General features: G+C 34.7%; 1 protein-coding gene across 4 annotated transcripts in view; it reads left to right on the forward strand.

Moving 5' to 3' along the window:
• EFCAB11 (EF-hand calcium binding domain 11) overlaps positions 1-18,564 on the forward strand; it is a 199,246-nt gene extending 180,682 nt beyond the window's left edge. For 3 of the 4 annotated variants that reach the window (XM_007472631.3, XM_007472632.3, XM_001371962.3), the window contains one exon: positions 18,285-18,508. Coding sequence is in view for 2 of the 4 variants with exons in the window: in XM_001371962.3 (XP_001371999.1) it covers positions 18,285-18,366 (82 nt within the window). In the remaining 2 variants the exon portion in view is untranslated. Of the gene's footprint in view, positions 1-18,284 lie in introns of all 4 variants that reach the window. The other variant, XM_007472635.3, reaches the window with a different exon arrangement.
• The last annotated feature ends 481 nt before the right edge of the window (positions 18,565-19,045 follow it).

Below are 19,045 nucleotides of genomic sequence, written 5' to 3' on the forward strand. Positions count from 1 at the left end.
GCTGTGTAATGACACTTGTTTCACACATTATCAAAATGTTCTGAAAGGGAGGAAGAACCAAATTTCCATGGAAAGGTTTTTGTTGGAATGGCCTCTAAGTGAAATCGAGGAAAGTGTGACAAAACAGCCAAAATTCAATGATGAAAATGATGATATTTAAGTAAAGTTAAAAAATAGCAATTAAATTTAGCAATAAAGTTACACATCATAAGTAATGTATAAAGTCAATTTTGCATTTAAATGTAGCATTACATGGTTAAAGAGTAAGTTATGTTAAGGGATAGCCCATGAAATGAAAACCTTCTCCCCTTGTATCTTTGTCTGACCTTAAAGGTAAATAACATTTCATAAGTAAATTTATTTCTTTACATTCTTTCTTATTATCTATAAATATATTTATTTTTCATTTATAAAGTATATTTTCATATTTTAAAGCATATAAAACAAAAAAAATCGTGTGGGTTTTTGGAGCCAGAACAGATTAATTGCATTTCCATTAATCTAAATGGGGAAATGTGATTTGACACATGAGCAAATTGAGTTACAAGCTTGGCCATGGAATGAATTAAAACTCGGGTCAAGGTACCACTGTACTAGAGGTGGGAAGAAGTCATGTCATAAAGGACTTTAAAAGCCAAGTAGAAGATATTCTATTCTATCTTGAAGGTAATAGTGAAACGACTGATTTTTTATTGATTAGTGTACATGGCATGGTCAGATTGGCACTTTAGGAAGATTATTTTGATAGCTGAGTGAAAGATAGATTATAGTGGGGAGTGACTTATCGCCCATCTCTAGGCCTGGTACTCTATTCACTGAGCCACCCAGCTGACCCTTCTAAGTTTTTAATAAAGTCTTAGCAAAGAGACTAAAACAATATATTCAAATGGGGTAGCTACATGGCACAGTAGATAGAATGCAAATCTTAGAGTCAAGAAGACCCACCCTGAGCAAGTTATTAAAGCTCTATTTGCCTCAGTTTCCTCATCTATTAAATTGAGATAATAATAGCACTCTCCTCCAAAAGTTGTTGTGAGGTTCAAAGGAGATAACTGTATAGCACTCTAACTGGCAGATAGTAAGCACTAAACAAATGTTGGCTGTTATTATCATTTAATGATTATTCATCAAGTTCAGTTTATTCCTTGAGTGAACATATGGTTCAACACTACAAAAACAATAAACTTAATAATATAAAAATTCAAACCACATGATCATATCAATAAATGCTTATGCTGAAAAGCAGAGGTATGGAAGACCATTTCTTCTACATACCCATTTAATTTTAACTTAATATGCATATCTTTAGTATGCATATCAAAACTCTAAAGTTGGTAATTATCTGCTCCAGTGATACACTAGAGCTTTTCTAGTCAATGAAGAGGTAAAGAGGGACATAATATCTCCCTGCTGCCATTTGGCATGGTCCTAGAAAGCCTAACTCTAGCGTTGAGACAAAAACAACATTATAGAAATGTATATGAAGAAAAAGTAAACTTATCTAGATTTGCAGAATCTTTTGTGATATATATTATGTTTTTAAATTATTCTTACTCTTTGAGGTAATGTTCCATATTTTTACTATTATGAAAAGTAATTGTTTATTAATCATATTATTAAATTAATTGTTTTTCTTTTAAGTTTTTCTTTAAAATTATTTAAATAATAAAAATTAATTTATTAAATTTAAAGTAATTATATAGATTAATTATGTAAAGTAGTTATAAAGTAGTTGTGGGGATAGGGGCCAGATACCAAAACTATCATCTTTATACTTTAGTGGATGGCCTGTAGTTATAGTTTTCTAGATTTGAGCAAATGTGTCCATGGTCACACCATTCAGTCCTCCATAGTTTTAAAAATTGGACCCTTATCTCCTCTCAGTCTTAGCCTTCTCCAAGTGGTATTCTAATTTTATAACTCTTCTCATTATATTATTTTGTAGTTCTCTGAGTATAGATGGACTTTATTAAAAAGACATTTTGGATAATAGAAGGAATTTTCTCCTCATAAAATGTGATCTATTCTTTGTTTTATACTGTCACTCATAGGCCCAAAGGTTGTAAATACTGGAAACATGTTGTAAATGAAAATATAAATAATTAAGTAAATGCATCTTTTCTTAACTGATGCCAAATTTCATGTTAGTTTGGTGCTGAACATAAATGAGGAATGAATGATGCCAAAACTTATTTTTACTAGTGGATTATAAAGTTTAATGGATTAAAAAAGTCTATACAAGTCTTGCTATACTGCTATTCCACATAACACAGATGCAAAATATATTTAATTGAATTGAGTACTCAAAAAACTCTCACATTTTTTCCATAACTAATACATTTAGGATGAATCAGATTGAACTTGTTTTACTAAAGCATTATTAATGTTAATATAATAGCTTAAATTTGGATAACATTTTATGGTTTACATAGTATTTTACAAATAATATCCCATTTAATCATTATGAAAACCCAATGAGATAGACAAAACAGATATGATTGGCCTCATTTTACAAATAGGGTAATAGAGGATAGGTTAAGTGTGGCTTGTTTGGGGGATAGAAAACCAGCATTTAAATACTGGCTCTGTGTGGCCTACATTAGTCACATGATTTCTAAGTGTTTGTTTCACCCTTCTTAGGTTGAGGGTATTAGACTAGATAATCACTCAGTTCCCTTCCAGCTGATTCCGCACAAAGATCAGAACCTAGATCTTATTAAATGAAAACACGTTGTGTCCTTACGTTGTCAGAGTTCCTAAACTAGCTTCTCTATTTTAAAATCAAACCAAAACAAAAACATAATCTGTTAAAAAAATGGATTTATGAAGTCAAAATCACTAGAAACATGATGCTATTGATTAACCAAAAGGTCACCTGTTTCCTCCCCTCCCCAACAAAATTCATATGTACCAATAAGAAGGAGTGAGATAGACAGGAATTATAAGAGTTCAGAATATGTATACTTCCTCCTTGTCATCCATGTAGCATATACATTGAGTCCTCTTTTCTGTCAAGTGGATAAGTTTAGTTCTGTGGTAATAGTACTACTCAGTAAATATTTGAATGAATGGAAAAATGGAAGGAAATAATTATGCAGATGCTTAACATCAAATTTCTTTCTTAATAGTAGTCAAGTTGTGTTTGGAGGCAGTAGACTTTCTCTGAAGAACTAAAGACAAATATCACACAGAGGTCAATGGAAAGGGTCATGATAGAGATAAGTGGACTGAAACAGCTAACCAATGATGAACTCCAAAGAAAAACTAGTGTAATGAATGTCATCAGGAGATGTTATAAGAGGAAGAAAAGATGGTCTGGTCACATGCCAAGAAAGAGGGATGACAACAAGTGCCAGAGCACTCTCCTCATGCCATTGTGGAATCAGAAAAAAGGGTAGGAAGTCCTTCAGCATGTCAAGGGCATTTCTAGTGACAAGGTTTTAGGAGAACATGGTTGAGAACAGTTCAAACTAGACAGGCATAGTTGGCCATAATCTGGATTGCTGGAAGGAATTCCTGAATTATGAGATCATGGATTCATTTGAGTATTCAATAGAAATAAAAATAGAGTCATCCTAGAAGATGATATAGAGAAAATCCTTCAAAAATATTTTCTTACTTTAACCTAATTTATATGATTAGGATTTATATAGTTTTAGGTTTTAGGTTCCTATATAATTTTAGTATCATCTTGAAGAAATATTCCACATTGAACATACCATGGGAAATAATTGTCAGTCTACAATGAGTGTTTCTGACAGTCAAGACAGTATATCTCTCCTTCTACTTTCTTACCACATAGGGTAGTTAGTATTGGAAATGGCTTGATGCTTGTAGTTCACATTTCAACTCCCACTCTATTTGTTGCATTAGTGAAGTGAAACTCATTAAATCTCATTACGCCAACCCATCTTTCCAAGCCTATGAACCCAAGAAACACTCAGATTGCTTGTATGGCCACACATAATCTCTTCTACATTATGCCTGAAAGTTTGACTTGCTCCTGAACCCTCTGTCAAAGGATATGAACTTGGTACTTTCAGAAAGGCTGCATCTGTGAGCTCAGCCATTACACCATCTGTTAAAGTGGTCAGGGTTCGTTTTATTGCCTTCTTTGTGGAAAGACTTGGTACTGTAAAAGCCTGTGTTATTGAAAAACATAATTTTCCTCATCATTATGCTTTCTTTCTAGCCGGATCATAACCTGCTAGAAATCTATTGAGCATAGAGTGAAAAGCTCTTCAGAATAGCAGTTCTTAAGGGATTAAATGATTACCATCTCTGTCCCATTTCTTTTATCTCATAATCAAGTTCAAGATGATACTAGATATCTCTGTTGAAGTGATTATATATTTGAAATAGAAATGGCTTTATCTCCATTTAGTGATCACAGTGTTGAAGGCAGAACTATTTCTCCCCATTTATGTTTAAATATGTTTATAGTTCTTTACAACTGTCCTTTTGGTTAAAGACTTGAACTACAATTTAAAGAGTAGCTCAGCTAATGGGGATGTTTTAGAATGCTTTATTCATGTTAATAATGGGCATAATGAAGATCTGCTTTAGAATCTGAGAATGTTAAAGTAAGAAAGAACCAAAAAATTAGCCAATTCCAGTTTTCATTTTACAAATGAGGAAGCTGATGGCTGGAGGAATGAAATACTAAAGGTCACATAACTAGTTAATGACCATACCAGGACCAGGACTTGGTCATTTTCTATCTTTTTACTAAGGCATTCGGTCTCTTTAATTTCTGTTTAATCATACAAGTTTGATTTAGGAAAAAGACGAGAGTTCAGTGAGTGGTGAGAAGTAGAAAGCATAGAAATACAACATACAGGTCATTTTGAAGTTGGTTCAAAGGTCATCATGTAAAATTATATTCTCTTGATCATCTTATTGCAGAGTCTGAACAAGACTTTCACCAGACTTGTAAGATATATAAAAGCAATGCAGGTGTTTTCAGAAGAAAATGTATATGACTTAGTAGGATAAAAGCTTAAATTGCTTTGTCAGATATAGCAATAAGCCTTTTCAAAACATGAATATAGATTGCTCTTCCTGGAACCAGTCCCTGAATGGTTGGCACAAGGGTTCACATTACCATTTTATTGAATAAAACTCAAAATTGCATTTTAACTACTTTCAGACACAAAGGACAGATCACAGTTCAAATTTTGGCAAATCCTCTCTCAATTTTTCAGAGACTGATTACCAGGGCATTTGATTTCCTATTAAGACTACCTGATTTTTTTTCCACTTACTAATTCTTCTATCAAGAAGTGCAATTGGGGAAGTAATTTGATATAACAGGCCATCTAGCCCACATTTGATTCTGGTAAAATGTTTGATAATAAAGGAAGCTAAAAGAAGAGGCAGAAAAACGATGTTATTTTTTACTTATCTCCTTATTTATCCAGAATTTCATAGTCTTGCCACTGAATAAATTATATGATACAGTACCTAACCCATAGAAAACATTCAATAAATTGTTTCTAACAAGATGCATATTAGCTGTGCCATAATTCCATCTTGGTGCTCTCCTTAAATTCCATGTTTGTGTTAAGTAAAATAATTTTTATTTTTCTGTCTTATCTATTAATTTGTCTGGGTATTTCTATTTCACTAGTGATCAGGAACAGTGAATGAGGAGCTAGATATACCCTTGTTGAGCACCTAATAAGATACAAAAAACCATCAAAAATAAATGATGGGGGCAACTTGGTGGCTCAGTGGTTTGAGAACCAGTTCTAGAGAAAGGAGGTCCTGGATTAACATTGGGCCTCAGAAACTTCCTAGCTGTGTGATTCTGGGCAAGTCAATTAAGCCCCAATGCCTAGGCTTTACCATTCTTATGCCTTGGAACCAATACCCAACATTGATTCCAAGACAAAAGGTAAGAGGTTTATTGTTGTTTTTTTTTATTTTTAAAGTGTATTATGGGAAAGTGTTCCATAAATCTGAATTCCTCACAATTCTGTATTAGTTTGTCAGTGCTGCTTACAATCTAGTATGGTTAAGTAAGACAGACACACACAAAAAAATAATGGCTAAACTCTAAAAGAATGTGAGATCAAGAGTTTAAAAGATTTTTTTTTAATCTTAAAGCATGTCTTACAGTAACAGTGGATCAGATTGCTTCATATTTTCTTTTCTTTTCTTTTTAAGAATATTTTTCCATGGTTACATGATGATGATTCCCCTCCTCTTCCCTACCCACTCCCAGAGCTTACAAGCAATTCCACTGAGTTATAGATGTATCATTGTTCAAAACTTATTTCCATGTTATTCATATTTTCAGTAGAGTGATCTTTTAACATCAAAACCCCAATCATATCCCCATTGAACTACATGATTGATCATATGTTTTTCTTCTGCATTATTATATTTGATTGTGCCAAAATGTAGTCTCTGTACAACATTCTCCTGGTTCTACTCCTTTCGCTCTGCATCAATTCCTGGAGGTCATTCCAGTTAACATAGAAATCCTCTGGTTCATAATTCCTTTTAACACAGTAGTATTCCATCACCATCAGATAGCACAATTTTTTCAGCCATTCCCCAATCGAATGGCATCCCCTCATTTTCCAGTTTTTTACCACCTCAAAGATCGCAGCTATGAATATTCTTGTACATGTCTTTTTCCTTATTATCTCTTTGGGATACAAACTCAGTAGTGGTATGGCTGGATCAAAGGGCAGACAGTCTTTTAACACCCTTTATTTATTGCTTCATATTTTCAACCAAAAAGTTAGTACTTTTTTATATATTAGGGAATACATAGTCTCTTCCTAGAAGGAACTTAGTCCATTCACATTCTGCTATTGGCAGAATAAATTAGATTAAATGAGATAAGGATTTTGAAAAAGAGAGAAGAAAGAAGAGTGCTCCTATTCTTATCCTTGTTAACTCTGACATTTCTGTTTCCTTAAAACTAAGACTTCAAGATTCTCTTTGAAGGCAATATTTAATTTAAAATCTGCTCTAAAAATAATTTTCCAAATAGAACATTCTAACCTCTTCCAAGTGGTAAGATCCTTTATACCTGAATGATAGTATGAGTTGACATTCTATGCTGATGACAATTTATATGCCTCCTTGAGGGCTTCATCTCTCAAAATAAACTTTCCACTACAAGTCATGCATCAACATAGTCACAGTCTAAAAAGGAACAGAAATTGTCTGCAGATTTTTCCTGTGAAGAAGTGAAATTAATATACACATTACCAACTAGATTACTGTATAACCCTGCAGGTAACTCAACAAAGAAGGAAGCACTGTAAGAACAAAGAACTAGCCAAGGCTGGTTAATAAGAAAAGAAAAGAAGGCAGCTTGTTGGAGAAACTGTCATCCTGACATCTTCAATTGGCGGGTCATTTCATCCGTGGCAGGGGCTCCTTCCATGAAGTGTAATTTTTACTCTCACTATTCGGCCAGGTTTTGACTCGAATGCAATGACAGTTTTGACTTAGGTTGAAATTATTCCCCTGACAATCAAAAAATAGTGGGGAAGAAGGGGGAGAGAGTTCCCCATCCTCCCCTATTTCCCTCCCTCACCACCTCCACGCCATGAAAATTTTCCTAATTTAGAGCTCTACCTCACCATTAGATTTCAGCTCTTCATGTTCCAGGTAACGCCATCAAGCACAGTGTCAACTTTCAGAGCTCTGTGTGAGGTTGTCATGGAATCTCAGAATAAAAAATGTCACTAAGTTTATTGTTTGGGAATAATCTCCATAGTAAGCAAGATATCTAGATACATCCATCAACACACACCATGAAGCACACATGCCATGTGAAAATCTCTAGTGTTTTTCTTCTCTACATCCAGAATATGGATTGACCAGGTGTTGAGTCATTTTAGTTGTAGGATATAAAATAAACTCACAATTTTATATTTTCTATATGTTCCCAACAAAGTCCAGCAAGAAAAGGTAGAAAGAGAAATTCCATTTCAAAAAAACTGTAGGCACAGTGGATAGAAAGTGAGGCCTGAGATGGGAGATCTTTAAGTTCAAATATGGCCTCAGATGCTTCCTAGCTATGGGTCCCTGAGCAAGTCACTTAACCCCTATAACTTAGCCTTTACCACCCTTCTGCCATTCTTAGACAGAAGGTATGGGTTTAAAAATAAATCAACTAATTAAATTAAATAACTGCAGATAATATAAAATTCTTGGGAGTCTACCTGAAAAGACAAACCCAGGAACCATAGAAATACAATTATAAAATACTTTTTCACATAAATGAAGTCAAATCTAAACAGTTGGAAAAGTATTAATTGTTCATGGGTAAGCTGAGCCAAAACACTAAAAATGATAATTCTACCTAAATTAATTTATTTGTTCAATTCAATACCAATCAAATTACAAATATATATATATTTTCTAGAACTAGAAAAATATAATAATATTCATATGGAAGAACAAAGGTCAAAAATATCAAGAAATATCAATGGGAAAAATATTAAGAAAGGTTGCCCAGCAATTTCAGGTTTTAAAATGTATTACAAAGTGGTAATCATCAAAACAACCTGGTATGTACTGGCTGAAAAATAGAATGATGGATCATTGGAATAGATTAGGTACACAATACCTAGGCGTACATAATACATGATATATACAAATGAACATAACAATCCATTGTTTGATAACTCCAAATAGCCAAGATTTTGGAATAAGAAATCACTATTTGACAAAAATTTCTGGGACACCTAGAAAGCAGTTTGGCAGAAGCTACATATAGACCAACATCTCATAGAGTACAATGAGATAAGGTCAGAATGGGTACATGATTTAGTCATAAAGAATGATAAAAGCAAATTAGGGGAGTATGGAATATTTTACCTGTCAAATTTATGGAAAGTAAAGCATTTATTTATGACAAAAGAAGAGATATAGAGAGCATTATGAGATACAAAATGCATAATTTGATTACATGAAATTAAGAAGGGGTTGCACAACAAGTAAAACCAGTATAGCCAAGATTAGAAGGAAAGCAAAAAACTGGGGAGGGGGGCAGATTTTTAAAGCAAGTTTCTCTGATAAAGTAAGTTTCTCAAATATATAGAGAACTGAGTCAAATTTATAAGAATATAATCACCCCCTAATTGATAAATGGCTAAAGGATATGAAGAGGCAGTTTTCAGAAGAAGAAATCAAAACTACATGAATTCATATGAAAAATACTCTGATTCACTATTTTTGAAAAAATTCTTACCATCTGTCCTGGAATCAATACTGTATATTGGTTCCAGGGCAGAAGAGTGATATGGGAAGGCTAGGCAGTAAATGTCAAGGGAGTTGCCTGAGTCACATAGCTAGGAAGTGTCTGAGGCCAGGTTTGAATCCAAGACCTCCTGTCTCCAGAACAGGGTCTTGATCCACTAAACCACCTATAGATTAGAGAAATGCAAATTAAAACAACTCTGAGTTGCCACCTCTTATCTTTCAGATTGGCTGATATTACAGAAAAGAAAAATGACATATGTTAGAAGGGATGTGAAAAAATAGGGACACTGATGCATTGTTGATGGAGTTGTGAATTATTCCAACCATTCTGAAGTGCAATTTGAATTTATGCCCAAAGAATTATAAAATTGTGCATCCTCTTTGACCCAGAAATACTTCTACCAGATTTGTGTCCCAAAGAAAGCAATGAAAAAGGACTTATATGTACAAAAATATTTATAGCAGTTCCTTATGTGGTGGCAAAGAACTGGAAATTGAGGGGGTGCCCATTAATTGGAGCATGACTGAACAAGTTGTAGTTTATGATTGTGATGGAATACTATTGTGTTATAAGAAATGATGAATAGGGTGCTTTCAGAAAAAATATGGGAAGATTTACATGAACTGATTCAAAGGGAAATGAATAGAACCAGAAGAATTTTGTACACATTAAATGCAACATTGTGTGATAATCAGCTGTGAATGACTTAGCTATTCCCAGCAATAAAATGATGAAAAATACTATCCACCTTTAGAAAAATAACTAATGGAATCTGCATGCAGATTAAAGCATACTTTTCATACTTTATCATTTGGAGGTAGGGTTTAGTCTGTATTTTCTTTTGCAATATGTCTAATATGGAAATGTTTTGTATATCTGCACATGTATAATCTATATCAAAATTCTTGCCATTTCAAAGAGGGGCGAGAGAAGAGAATTCAAAACTCAAAAAATTTTTAAAGGAAATGCTAAAAGTTTTTGTCTACATGTAATTGAGAAAAAATAATAAAAATTAAATGAAAAAATACTACTTAAGTGGTGTTGAGGAATTACCTAATTTAGCCAGAGTATATATATTGACTGGACTACTCCAGAATTAATTTAACATTTGTTTTGTCTTTCCAAATTGCACTTACCTGAATTATAAAACATAAGTTCCATCAGAATCATCCAACAAATTTCCACAACCTAATTTTCACTAGTCATATGGGCACAGCATGAAACCCACAGCATAAAGCTGAGCATTTGGGAAATTCAGAGAAGGGAAATTAGGCTTCTCCCAGTTTTCCAGGGATGCCAGAAAAATCCAGGGTTTGACCTTGAATTATCTGAATAGTTTGGGCATTGTGAAAACACATAGGCTTAAATTAATCATTTTACAAGGGAGTATATTTTCCAAGAAATAACAATCGTCAGAACAATTTGGTAGAATCTTTCTGGTTTTGGATGGAAGTTTTCCACACAAAAAAATGTTGTTATTTATGCATTTTAAAAGTCAACCTGTTGTCATTTCTTTGTGAATTTGTGTTTTCCTTCAGACTGAGTTAGAGAGGTTATATGATGTGGTTCAATAAAAGATTCACATAGTGCAACATTGGCTTGTAGAACTCTCTCTCCAGTTCACAATTGCCTTTAACCATTTAAGAAACTACTAACTCAGAAAAGAAAAAGCATATTCCTTTTTAGTGAAATCAGGTAAAAGGAAAACACAACTCTAGGTTTATGTTGGTGATAAAGGCTTTTTTTAAAGTATTTTTTAGTATAATGAATTAGGGAATGTTATTCTTGTAATAGATTTCACAATTCTCAGAATCTCATTGAATGAATTGGAACTGGATCTGTTTGAAGTTCTCTTATAATCTTTGATAAGCACTTTGAAATGAAAGTTCTGAAATAGGAGTTACGTATATGAGAAGTTGATAAAATACCAATCACTGCATTGGAGGAAATCCTTCTTGAACTGTATTATAAACACAATTCACATTCATTTCACTATTTATATTGGTTCTAGATAGCCTACATTTTCTAATCTAATCTCAACCTGGTGTTCAAAGCTTTCCATCAGTTGCCAACACTATCTCATAAAACTCACTTCATGTTTCCCTTTCCTGACAACCATTCTGATCACTCCTTTTTTATATCACCTAAGAACTTTATATTTGGCTCATACTATATTAATGTATTTGTCAGTATATGAAATTGGCTGCTTAATGAGTTCCCTATAACTGGAATTATTCAAGCAAGGGCCAAATGACCACTTGGGATTGCTAGTAGAGTCGGAGATCAGATTAAACGGCATCTGGAGCCCTTTTCAATTCTGAGGTTTTACAGTTCCACAGTGGTAAGCCAGTCATGCAACAGAAGTGAGGATAAATAGATGGCACAGTAGATAGAACACTTAGGCCTCATCAGGAAGTTGTTTGTCAGTTATTTTCAGTCTTTGATTATCTGATTCTTCGTGACCCTATTTGGAGTTTTCTTGGCAAAGATACTAGAGTGGTTTGCCATTTCTTTCAGTAATACCTGAATTCAGATATGGCCACAGGTGGTTAATAGCTGTGTGACCCTGGGCAAGTCATTTCACCTCCATTTGTCTCAGTTTCCTCATTTGAAAAATGAGGGTGATAATAATATCACCTACCTCCCAGGGTTATTGTGAGGATCCATGAAATATTTGTAAAGCACTTAGTCCAATGGCTGGTACATAATAAACTCTATAGAAGGACTTATTCTTTTTCCCTTCCTTTCCTTTCCCAAAAAATTTAAATGTAAAAAAAAAACAAACCTACTGGAAAGTTTCTAAAACCTTGAGTGGATCCTTTGTAGAGTGGCTTGAAACATATAAACAAAAGTTGCAAAGGGAGAGGATTGTGATCCACACCAATAGAAGGAATGCCCACAAAAATGTGATGGTAGGCACAAAAATGAGGCACTGAAGCAGATAAATTACCTTAGGTGTACTTCCAGCTAAGTTACAAATACTCCTCAAGAGATGGGGTTATATATTCACTTTATGTTGGAATCTCCAAGTAGCACCTCATTCACCTAAGTCTGTGTTGGCTAACCTATGGCATGTGTGCTAAAGGGGGCTGCTCCCTTCCACCTCTCCATGAGCCTGAGCACATTTCTCACATGACCCACCCCTCTGCCCAGCAGCCCAATGGGAGCACTTCCTGCCTCCCCTGTCTGGAGTAAGGCAGGGGGAGGGGCTCACATGCAGTATGAGAGTGCAGTTTGGGCACTCAGTCTCTAAAAAGTTCGCCATCACTGGCCCAGTTAATTATAACAGCTAACATTTATATACTGCTTCATGATTTTGCAAAGTACTTTATAGACATCACTTCATTTGGAACTTTATGCCCATTTTATGGAGGAAGACTTTTAGTTCAAGAAATATTAAGTGACTTGCCCACAGTCACACAGTAAATAAGAATCAAAGGCAGAATTTAAAGTCAGGTCTTCTTAAATAAGTTTAAAATAACCAGCAGAGGGAAGGCACTACAATTGAGAAGGATCAGAAAAAGCTGCCTGTGCCATTTCTTCCAAAGGCATCTGGGAGTGACCTCTTCTCTCTCTATAGCCAAATTCATGTCTATCTTAGAGTGCCTGACTTTCTGGAATCAGAAAAACCTGATTTCAAATCCTACCTCAGATACTTACTAGCTGTGTGTCCCTGAGCAAGTTATTTAACCTTTTCCAGTCTCAGTTTCCTCATCTGTAAAAAGGGGATAATAATAGCATCTGCCTCATAGTTGTTGTAAAGATCAAATGAGATAACTTATGTAAAGCTCTTCAAAAATTGTAAAGTGCTAAATAAATATTAGTTATTTAAGAAAGCAAAGTGATACCAGGGCTAGAGTGCCAGACTTGAGTTCAAATCTAATTTAAGAGCAACACATTTCTCTCTCTTAGCCTCAATATCCCCATTCATAAAATAACAATCATAATAGCACCTACCTTCTAGGATTGTTGTGAGGATAAAATGAGTTGTCACATATAAATTCCTGTCTAATTACGTATCTTTTATGTATCCCATTCTTCAAAAACTATTTTAACATTTACCTCTAAGAAAGTCCCCTTTTAAAAAAACAGTTCCACTTAATTATTGTTACCCCATTTGCCCCCAATACCCATAGTACTTGTTTTGGATGATATTGTTGTCCTGGTGTGGGGGAGGAGACTGAAGTATAGTACAAAATATTATACAAAGATTAAAAGAAACCTCATAATTGCATGTGTCTTTCAACAAAAGGTAATTTCACCTTTGGGAGCATTGACTTCTTCCTTTATAAAATGAAAGGGATTAGAGTAGATAATCTCTAATTGATGAGTTATATTATGTGTTGATTTTATTGATGTTCTTAGACCATTTTATGTAGAGCTTTAATGTTTGTAAAGCATTTAACATACAGTATGTCAACTGGATGGATGTTTGGATGGATGGATGGATAGATAGATAGATAGATAGATAGATAGATAGATAGATAGATAGATAGATAGATAGATAGATGGAATAAGCATCTACTGAGCACCACCATGTGCCAGGCATGTGCTAAGTATTTTATAAATATTATCTCATTTGATCCTCACAACAACTCTGAGAAGTAGGTATTATTATTATTATTCCAATTTAGAACAGTCAGATAGTGCAGTGTATGGAGTATCAGGTCTGGAGTCAGAAATTGATGAATTCAAATCCAGGTTCAGTAACTCACTAGTTGTGTGACTCTGGGCAAGTCACTTTGTTTCTGTCCAAATATAAAATGGGGGTATTAATAGCACTTCCCTTCCAGGGTCATGATGAAGGTTAAATGAGATAATATTTGCAGAGTGCATTTTTTTTCTTCTTCCTCCCATTTTAAGGGTAAGGAAACTAAGGCTGAAATAAAGTGACATACTCGGGGTCACAGAGCTTGTATGTATCTAAGATAGGCTTCAGACTCAAGCCTTCCTTCCTCCAATCCCAACAGTCTGTCTCCAGTATTGTAGCTGGCTCCTCAAGGCAAACGCTTCCCTATATCTTATCACAATTCCAAATATGGGCTTCTAAACCTATATAACACTCAATAAATGGCCAGACAAACTTCATCAAACTCTTGTAATTATCATTCTCAATAGGAGACATTTACAATTTACAAAATGTCTCAGCATGATGTACTGAAAATTTGGAATGCGAATTTTTATTTTTGGAGAATACAATTGGAACTAGAGGGAGCACTTGTCAGTCTAGAATCCTGTGGAAAAGAACAATGAAGCTTTATGTTCCACCTCCTGCCTTCCTAACGGTGTTTTATTTCTCTCCCCAAATCACTGCAAAATTTTACCCACACGATCCATCTGCTCTCCTCTCACATGAATGATTTGTGTGTTGGTGCAATGGAATATTCCTTCAGAATAATGCAGTTTCTGCAGTAAAAAAAAAAAGTAATAATATATCTTCCCTTTCAAAATTACAGCAATGAAATTCATACTTTTGCTTCATTTTCCTCTTGACTACCAGCCTTGTTCACTAAGATATGGTGAGGAAAAAAAGTCCTAAGACATTAACTATTTTACTCTTCTGTATTCCAAACATAAATTCAACAGTGCAGCCTGTTCTGTGCATTATTTGGATAAACATGGGTATTGATCTGTAAATTAAAAATAGTCTCTCAATCTTATTCTCCATTGTAAAACTACTTGGTTATATTGCTTAATATTGTGTAAATTTTATGTCAGTGAGAATGCTAGCAAAGAAAACAAGAAACTAAGCAATAAATAATATAGTATTATGATAGAAGAAACACTGGAAATAAATTCTTGAGACCAGGAAAGTTAATCACTATTCTGTTACCCGATAAACAAATAAACCAAAAATTATCAGGAGCAGCTTATTCTCGATGCCACTTTTGTAGATTATTCATTTAACCACACATTAAGATGTGTAGTTCAAATATAGCAGTTAGGAAAGGAAAAGTAACATTTATCTGATTCATTTCCTTAAGAAAGAATATTTCAGCCTTCAATTGTACAATTTAATGAGAGGGGTAATTTATATTCCAGAGATGGTAATGTGTGATACCAATCATTACTAAATAGCCAGTAAAAAGATTTGTCATTCTGTCTTCAGTTCTGCATAATATAAAATATTCGTGTATATTTTGCAAATATGTAGTGTGAAGTGATGAAGATAGCCATTCATTTTAGAACAATTCATTGAAGCTGGGGTTTGGCCTATGATGGAAAAGTGAGAATTTTCTGTATTTTGAAACAGCAAAAAATTGATATTATACCATCTGTGACCATTATAGCTTTGGACACTTTTGAATGAAATATTTGAGAAAGTTTACTTTAGAACATAGTATTTTAAAAGCTTACTTTACAGATAATTCAACATTAATGACCTCTGTAATTTGTGTCAATGTTCAGATTAAGAGTTTTCTTGAGGTATTCAGCTTGTATATTCAAGCAGTCCAGGAAGAGTACTAGAACATGGAGTCAGGAAGTTCAGATCCAACCTAAGACACTCATTAGCTGTAGGACCCTGGACAAGTCACTTAATCTCTGTGTATCAGTTTCTCTGTCTGCGAAATGAGGGTAATAAGAGTATCCATCTCCCAGGATTGTTGTGAGGATAAAAAGAGATAATATTTTTTATTTATTTTTTAGAATATTTTCCCCAAGGTTACATGATTCATGTTCTCTCATCTCGGAGCTGACAAGCAATTACACTGGGTTATACATGTGTTTGAGATAATAATTGTAAAGCACTCCACAAACCTTAAAGCTTATAGAGATGAAAACTATTTTTATTTTAATTTTTACATTATTTGTTTCAACATTAACAGTTATATAGAAAAAACACGAAGTTTTAATAATTCAGGATGACCACTAGAGGAGACATTTGATGGTCTTTCATCAAACATCCTTTCAGATACATTCCCACAAACACCATTAGTAATCATTGTAGGACACATTTGGTGTTGGTGGTTTTAAACTGAAGATTTAATATGTTGTTTCTGTAGCCTGTCCACCATTTTTATCTTTAATGTTCTATAAGAGCCCAGGTCTTTTTTCCAGAACCACAACAGCTGGGTATCTGGTTTTGGAGATTTGGGAACCCACGTAAACAAAAGAGACCTACAAAAATAGGTGTATCCCACCTATTGTCCACCCCACGCACCCCAGCTAACCAGTTGGTGCAGCCTTTCAACAAAACTTTCAACTGTTTGAGCTGCCCCAAAGTGGGATTAGCTGTCTCAGTGGAAGCTCTTAAGCCCAGGACTCTCTTCGAGGAGATTTTGTAAATCGGATCCCTATTTAGGGACAAATTAGTCCAGATGACTTTTGAAGTCACTTCCAATCTCTGAGATTCTGGGATACTCCTTTCAGTATCTCTTACACATAATGCCCTGTGCTTGATACACAGATGAAAAATCAAACAGTCCCTGTCTGCAAAAGGCAGGTATTTTCTTAGGGGGTATGTATACCACTAAAGGGAAAGCCAAAGTAAAGAAAGGTGCAACAAAAGGTCAGAGATGCATGAAGAGATTGTGAGTTAGGAGTGGAGGGAATTCCTGCTTCCTGGAGGAGATGGATAAGGGAAAGCTTCTTGTCAGTGACCCCTAAGCTGGGCCTTGAAGGGGAGGATTTCCATAAGAAATAACTTTATAAATAATCAGATTCATAAGGAAAGTGTTTTATTTTGCCAGATTTCTGCTAATGATTGTATATTGTGAAGGCTTTGGAAGCAAGGGTTCTTCACATAGGTACACATATGTTAAATTATTTTAGAAATGTGTTCTTTCTGAATGCCACACATATTCACAAGGCTCCATTTCTCGTTAGGTGAATGGGGGGGCACAGTGGCTAGAGTATTGGACTGAGGGGTACCTGAGTTCAAGTCCAGCCACATATACTTAGAAGCTGTGCAACCCTGGTAGAGTCACTTAACATCTGCCTTCCATATCCTCAACTGTAAAATGGGAATAAGAATAGCCCCTGCCTCCTGTTGTGAAGGTAAAATGAGAAGCACTACCTAAACCTAGCACTATCTAAATGCCAGCCAGATATCATTATTATAATTTCCCAGATATGTCACAGAATGTATGCTGTTCCATATAAAAATAAATAACACATGAGGTAGAGCCATAAAATAGTGAAAATGACTTTGTGTGTAACTTCTGGAATTAATTCAATTGTTTTTATACTTTACGTGAAGAGTAGATACATTTATCATATAGAATTCAATGATTCTGGTTATGTGGGCACTGCAGATACAATGAAAAGAGAGGCATAATTTTCGCCTCCCCACCCCCACCCCCTTAGCCTATACTCTGGGGCAAAAGAGCAGGCAATATGGCATGGGAGAAAGAATTTTCCAAGTAGAGGACCTCCCTTTGAGACCAGATTCATATTACTTACTATCTATGTGACCTTGGGCAAGTCACTTAAACTTTCCAATTCAAGCATTTAATTGCTATGTGCCTCAGCTTTCCCACACATACAATGAGGCTAATAAGAGTCTCCAACCCAACTCACAGGGTTATTATGAAGACAGAAAAATTAGCATTTATTACATGTGTAAGTCTTCATGCTAGGGACTAGAAATATGAAAATAGCATGAAAAACGATAGTCCCTGCCCTCAAGCAACTCACAGTCTTGTGGGCTGGGGGATACAATGTTCATTCAGAAGGAAAAAGGCAAGATAATTTGAGAAAGGAGAGAATACTAATAACTACGAGGACCCGAGAAGGCTTTCCTTAGGAGGTAGCCCAAGGCTTCCGGGAAGCTCAGGTTTGTAGGATTGAGGTGATAAGGGAATATGGAGATGTCACCCACAGTCCAGCCTAGCAGAGATGGGAGGTGAATACTCAATTTGGGAAACAGTTGGTCTGCGGCTTTCAGTCTCCAATTCTCTCTAAATAAAAGAAGTTGACCAGATACTGTCCACCTTTAGACTCTTGGATCTGAAGATAGATATACATAGCTTTGCAAATAAAAGAAAAAACATCCTCATATGCTTCTGAAGCATAGTTTTCTCACCAACAATTTTGTTTTTCTTTTCTGCAGGGAAGTAGACCAGGACTCAGATGGACATGTCAGCTTTAAAGACTTTGAATATGCAATGAACTATGGTCAAAATGAAGAGTGAATACTGGAATCTGCTTATGCTGAATTCCAGAAGGCAGGGGATTCCATGTGAGATCAACCCAACACTCAATGTTTTGAAAAACTGCTTTTGAGACTATTGTAACATTTATCCTGTTCTTAATAGATTATAAATATATAATTCAGTATGTTTTCATTCTGAATCATTCCAATTTACAAATAATATCACTTTAATTATGCACTCCCTGTGATTAGACTCTTGATTCTAGTTTTTAGATAATGTGACTTTTAGCTTTTATAATGGTCTAGTCTCTTCGCTAATAATACATTAGAGGAAGTTGGAATATGATATGATAAAAATGTAAGTGTCTCAGAATTCTCGTGGATAATCACATGTAGATTATTACTGATAAAAGGATAGTCTATTACCTGACCAATAGCCTTAAAGGAGAATGTATTAAAAAGTGAAATGTCCAAATTGTAATTCCATTTGGAAAGGCTGATTAGAAACATTAATGTAAAGAGAATTTGAAGGAAGAGGTTGTTGAAGGGCAAATCAGTTAAATTCAGAAAAAGAAGTTACTTTTAAGCCTTTATGGTTAAAACTGAGCATAGTTTCTGTTCTCATCAATTTAACAGTTGATGCAATGGACAAGGAATGGCAAAAACACCAGAGAAGAGGAAGCAGTTGTGCAGTTTCAATTCCCAGGTCTATATTGTAA

The sequence above is a fragment of the Monodelphis domestica genome, chromosome 1, assembly GCF_027887165.1.
Source record: "Monodelphis domestica isolate mMonDom1 chromosome 1, mMonDom1.pri, whole genome shotgun sequence".
Classification (NCBI taxonomy): Eukaryota; Metazoa; Chordata; class Mammalia; order Didelphimorphia; family Didelphidae; genus Monodelphis; species Monodelphis domestica.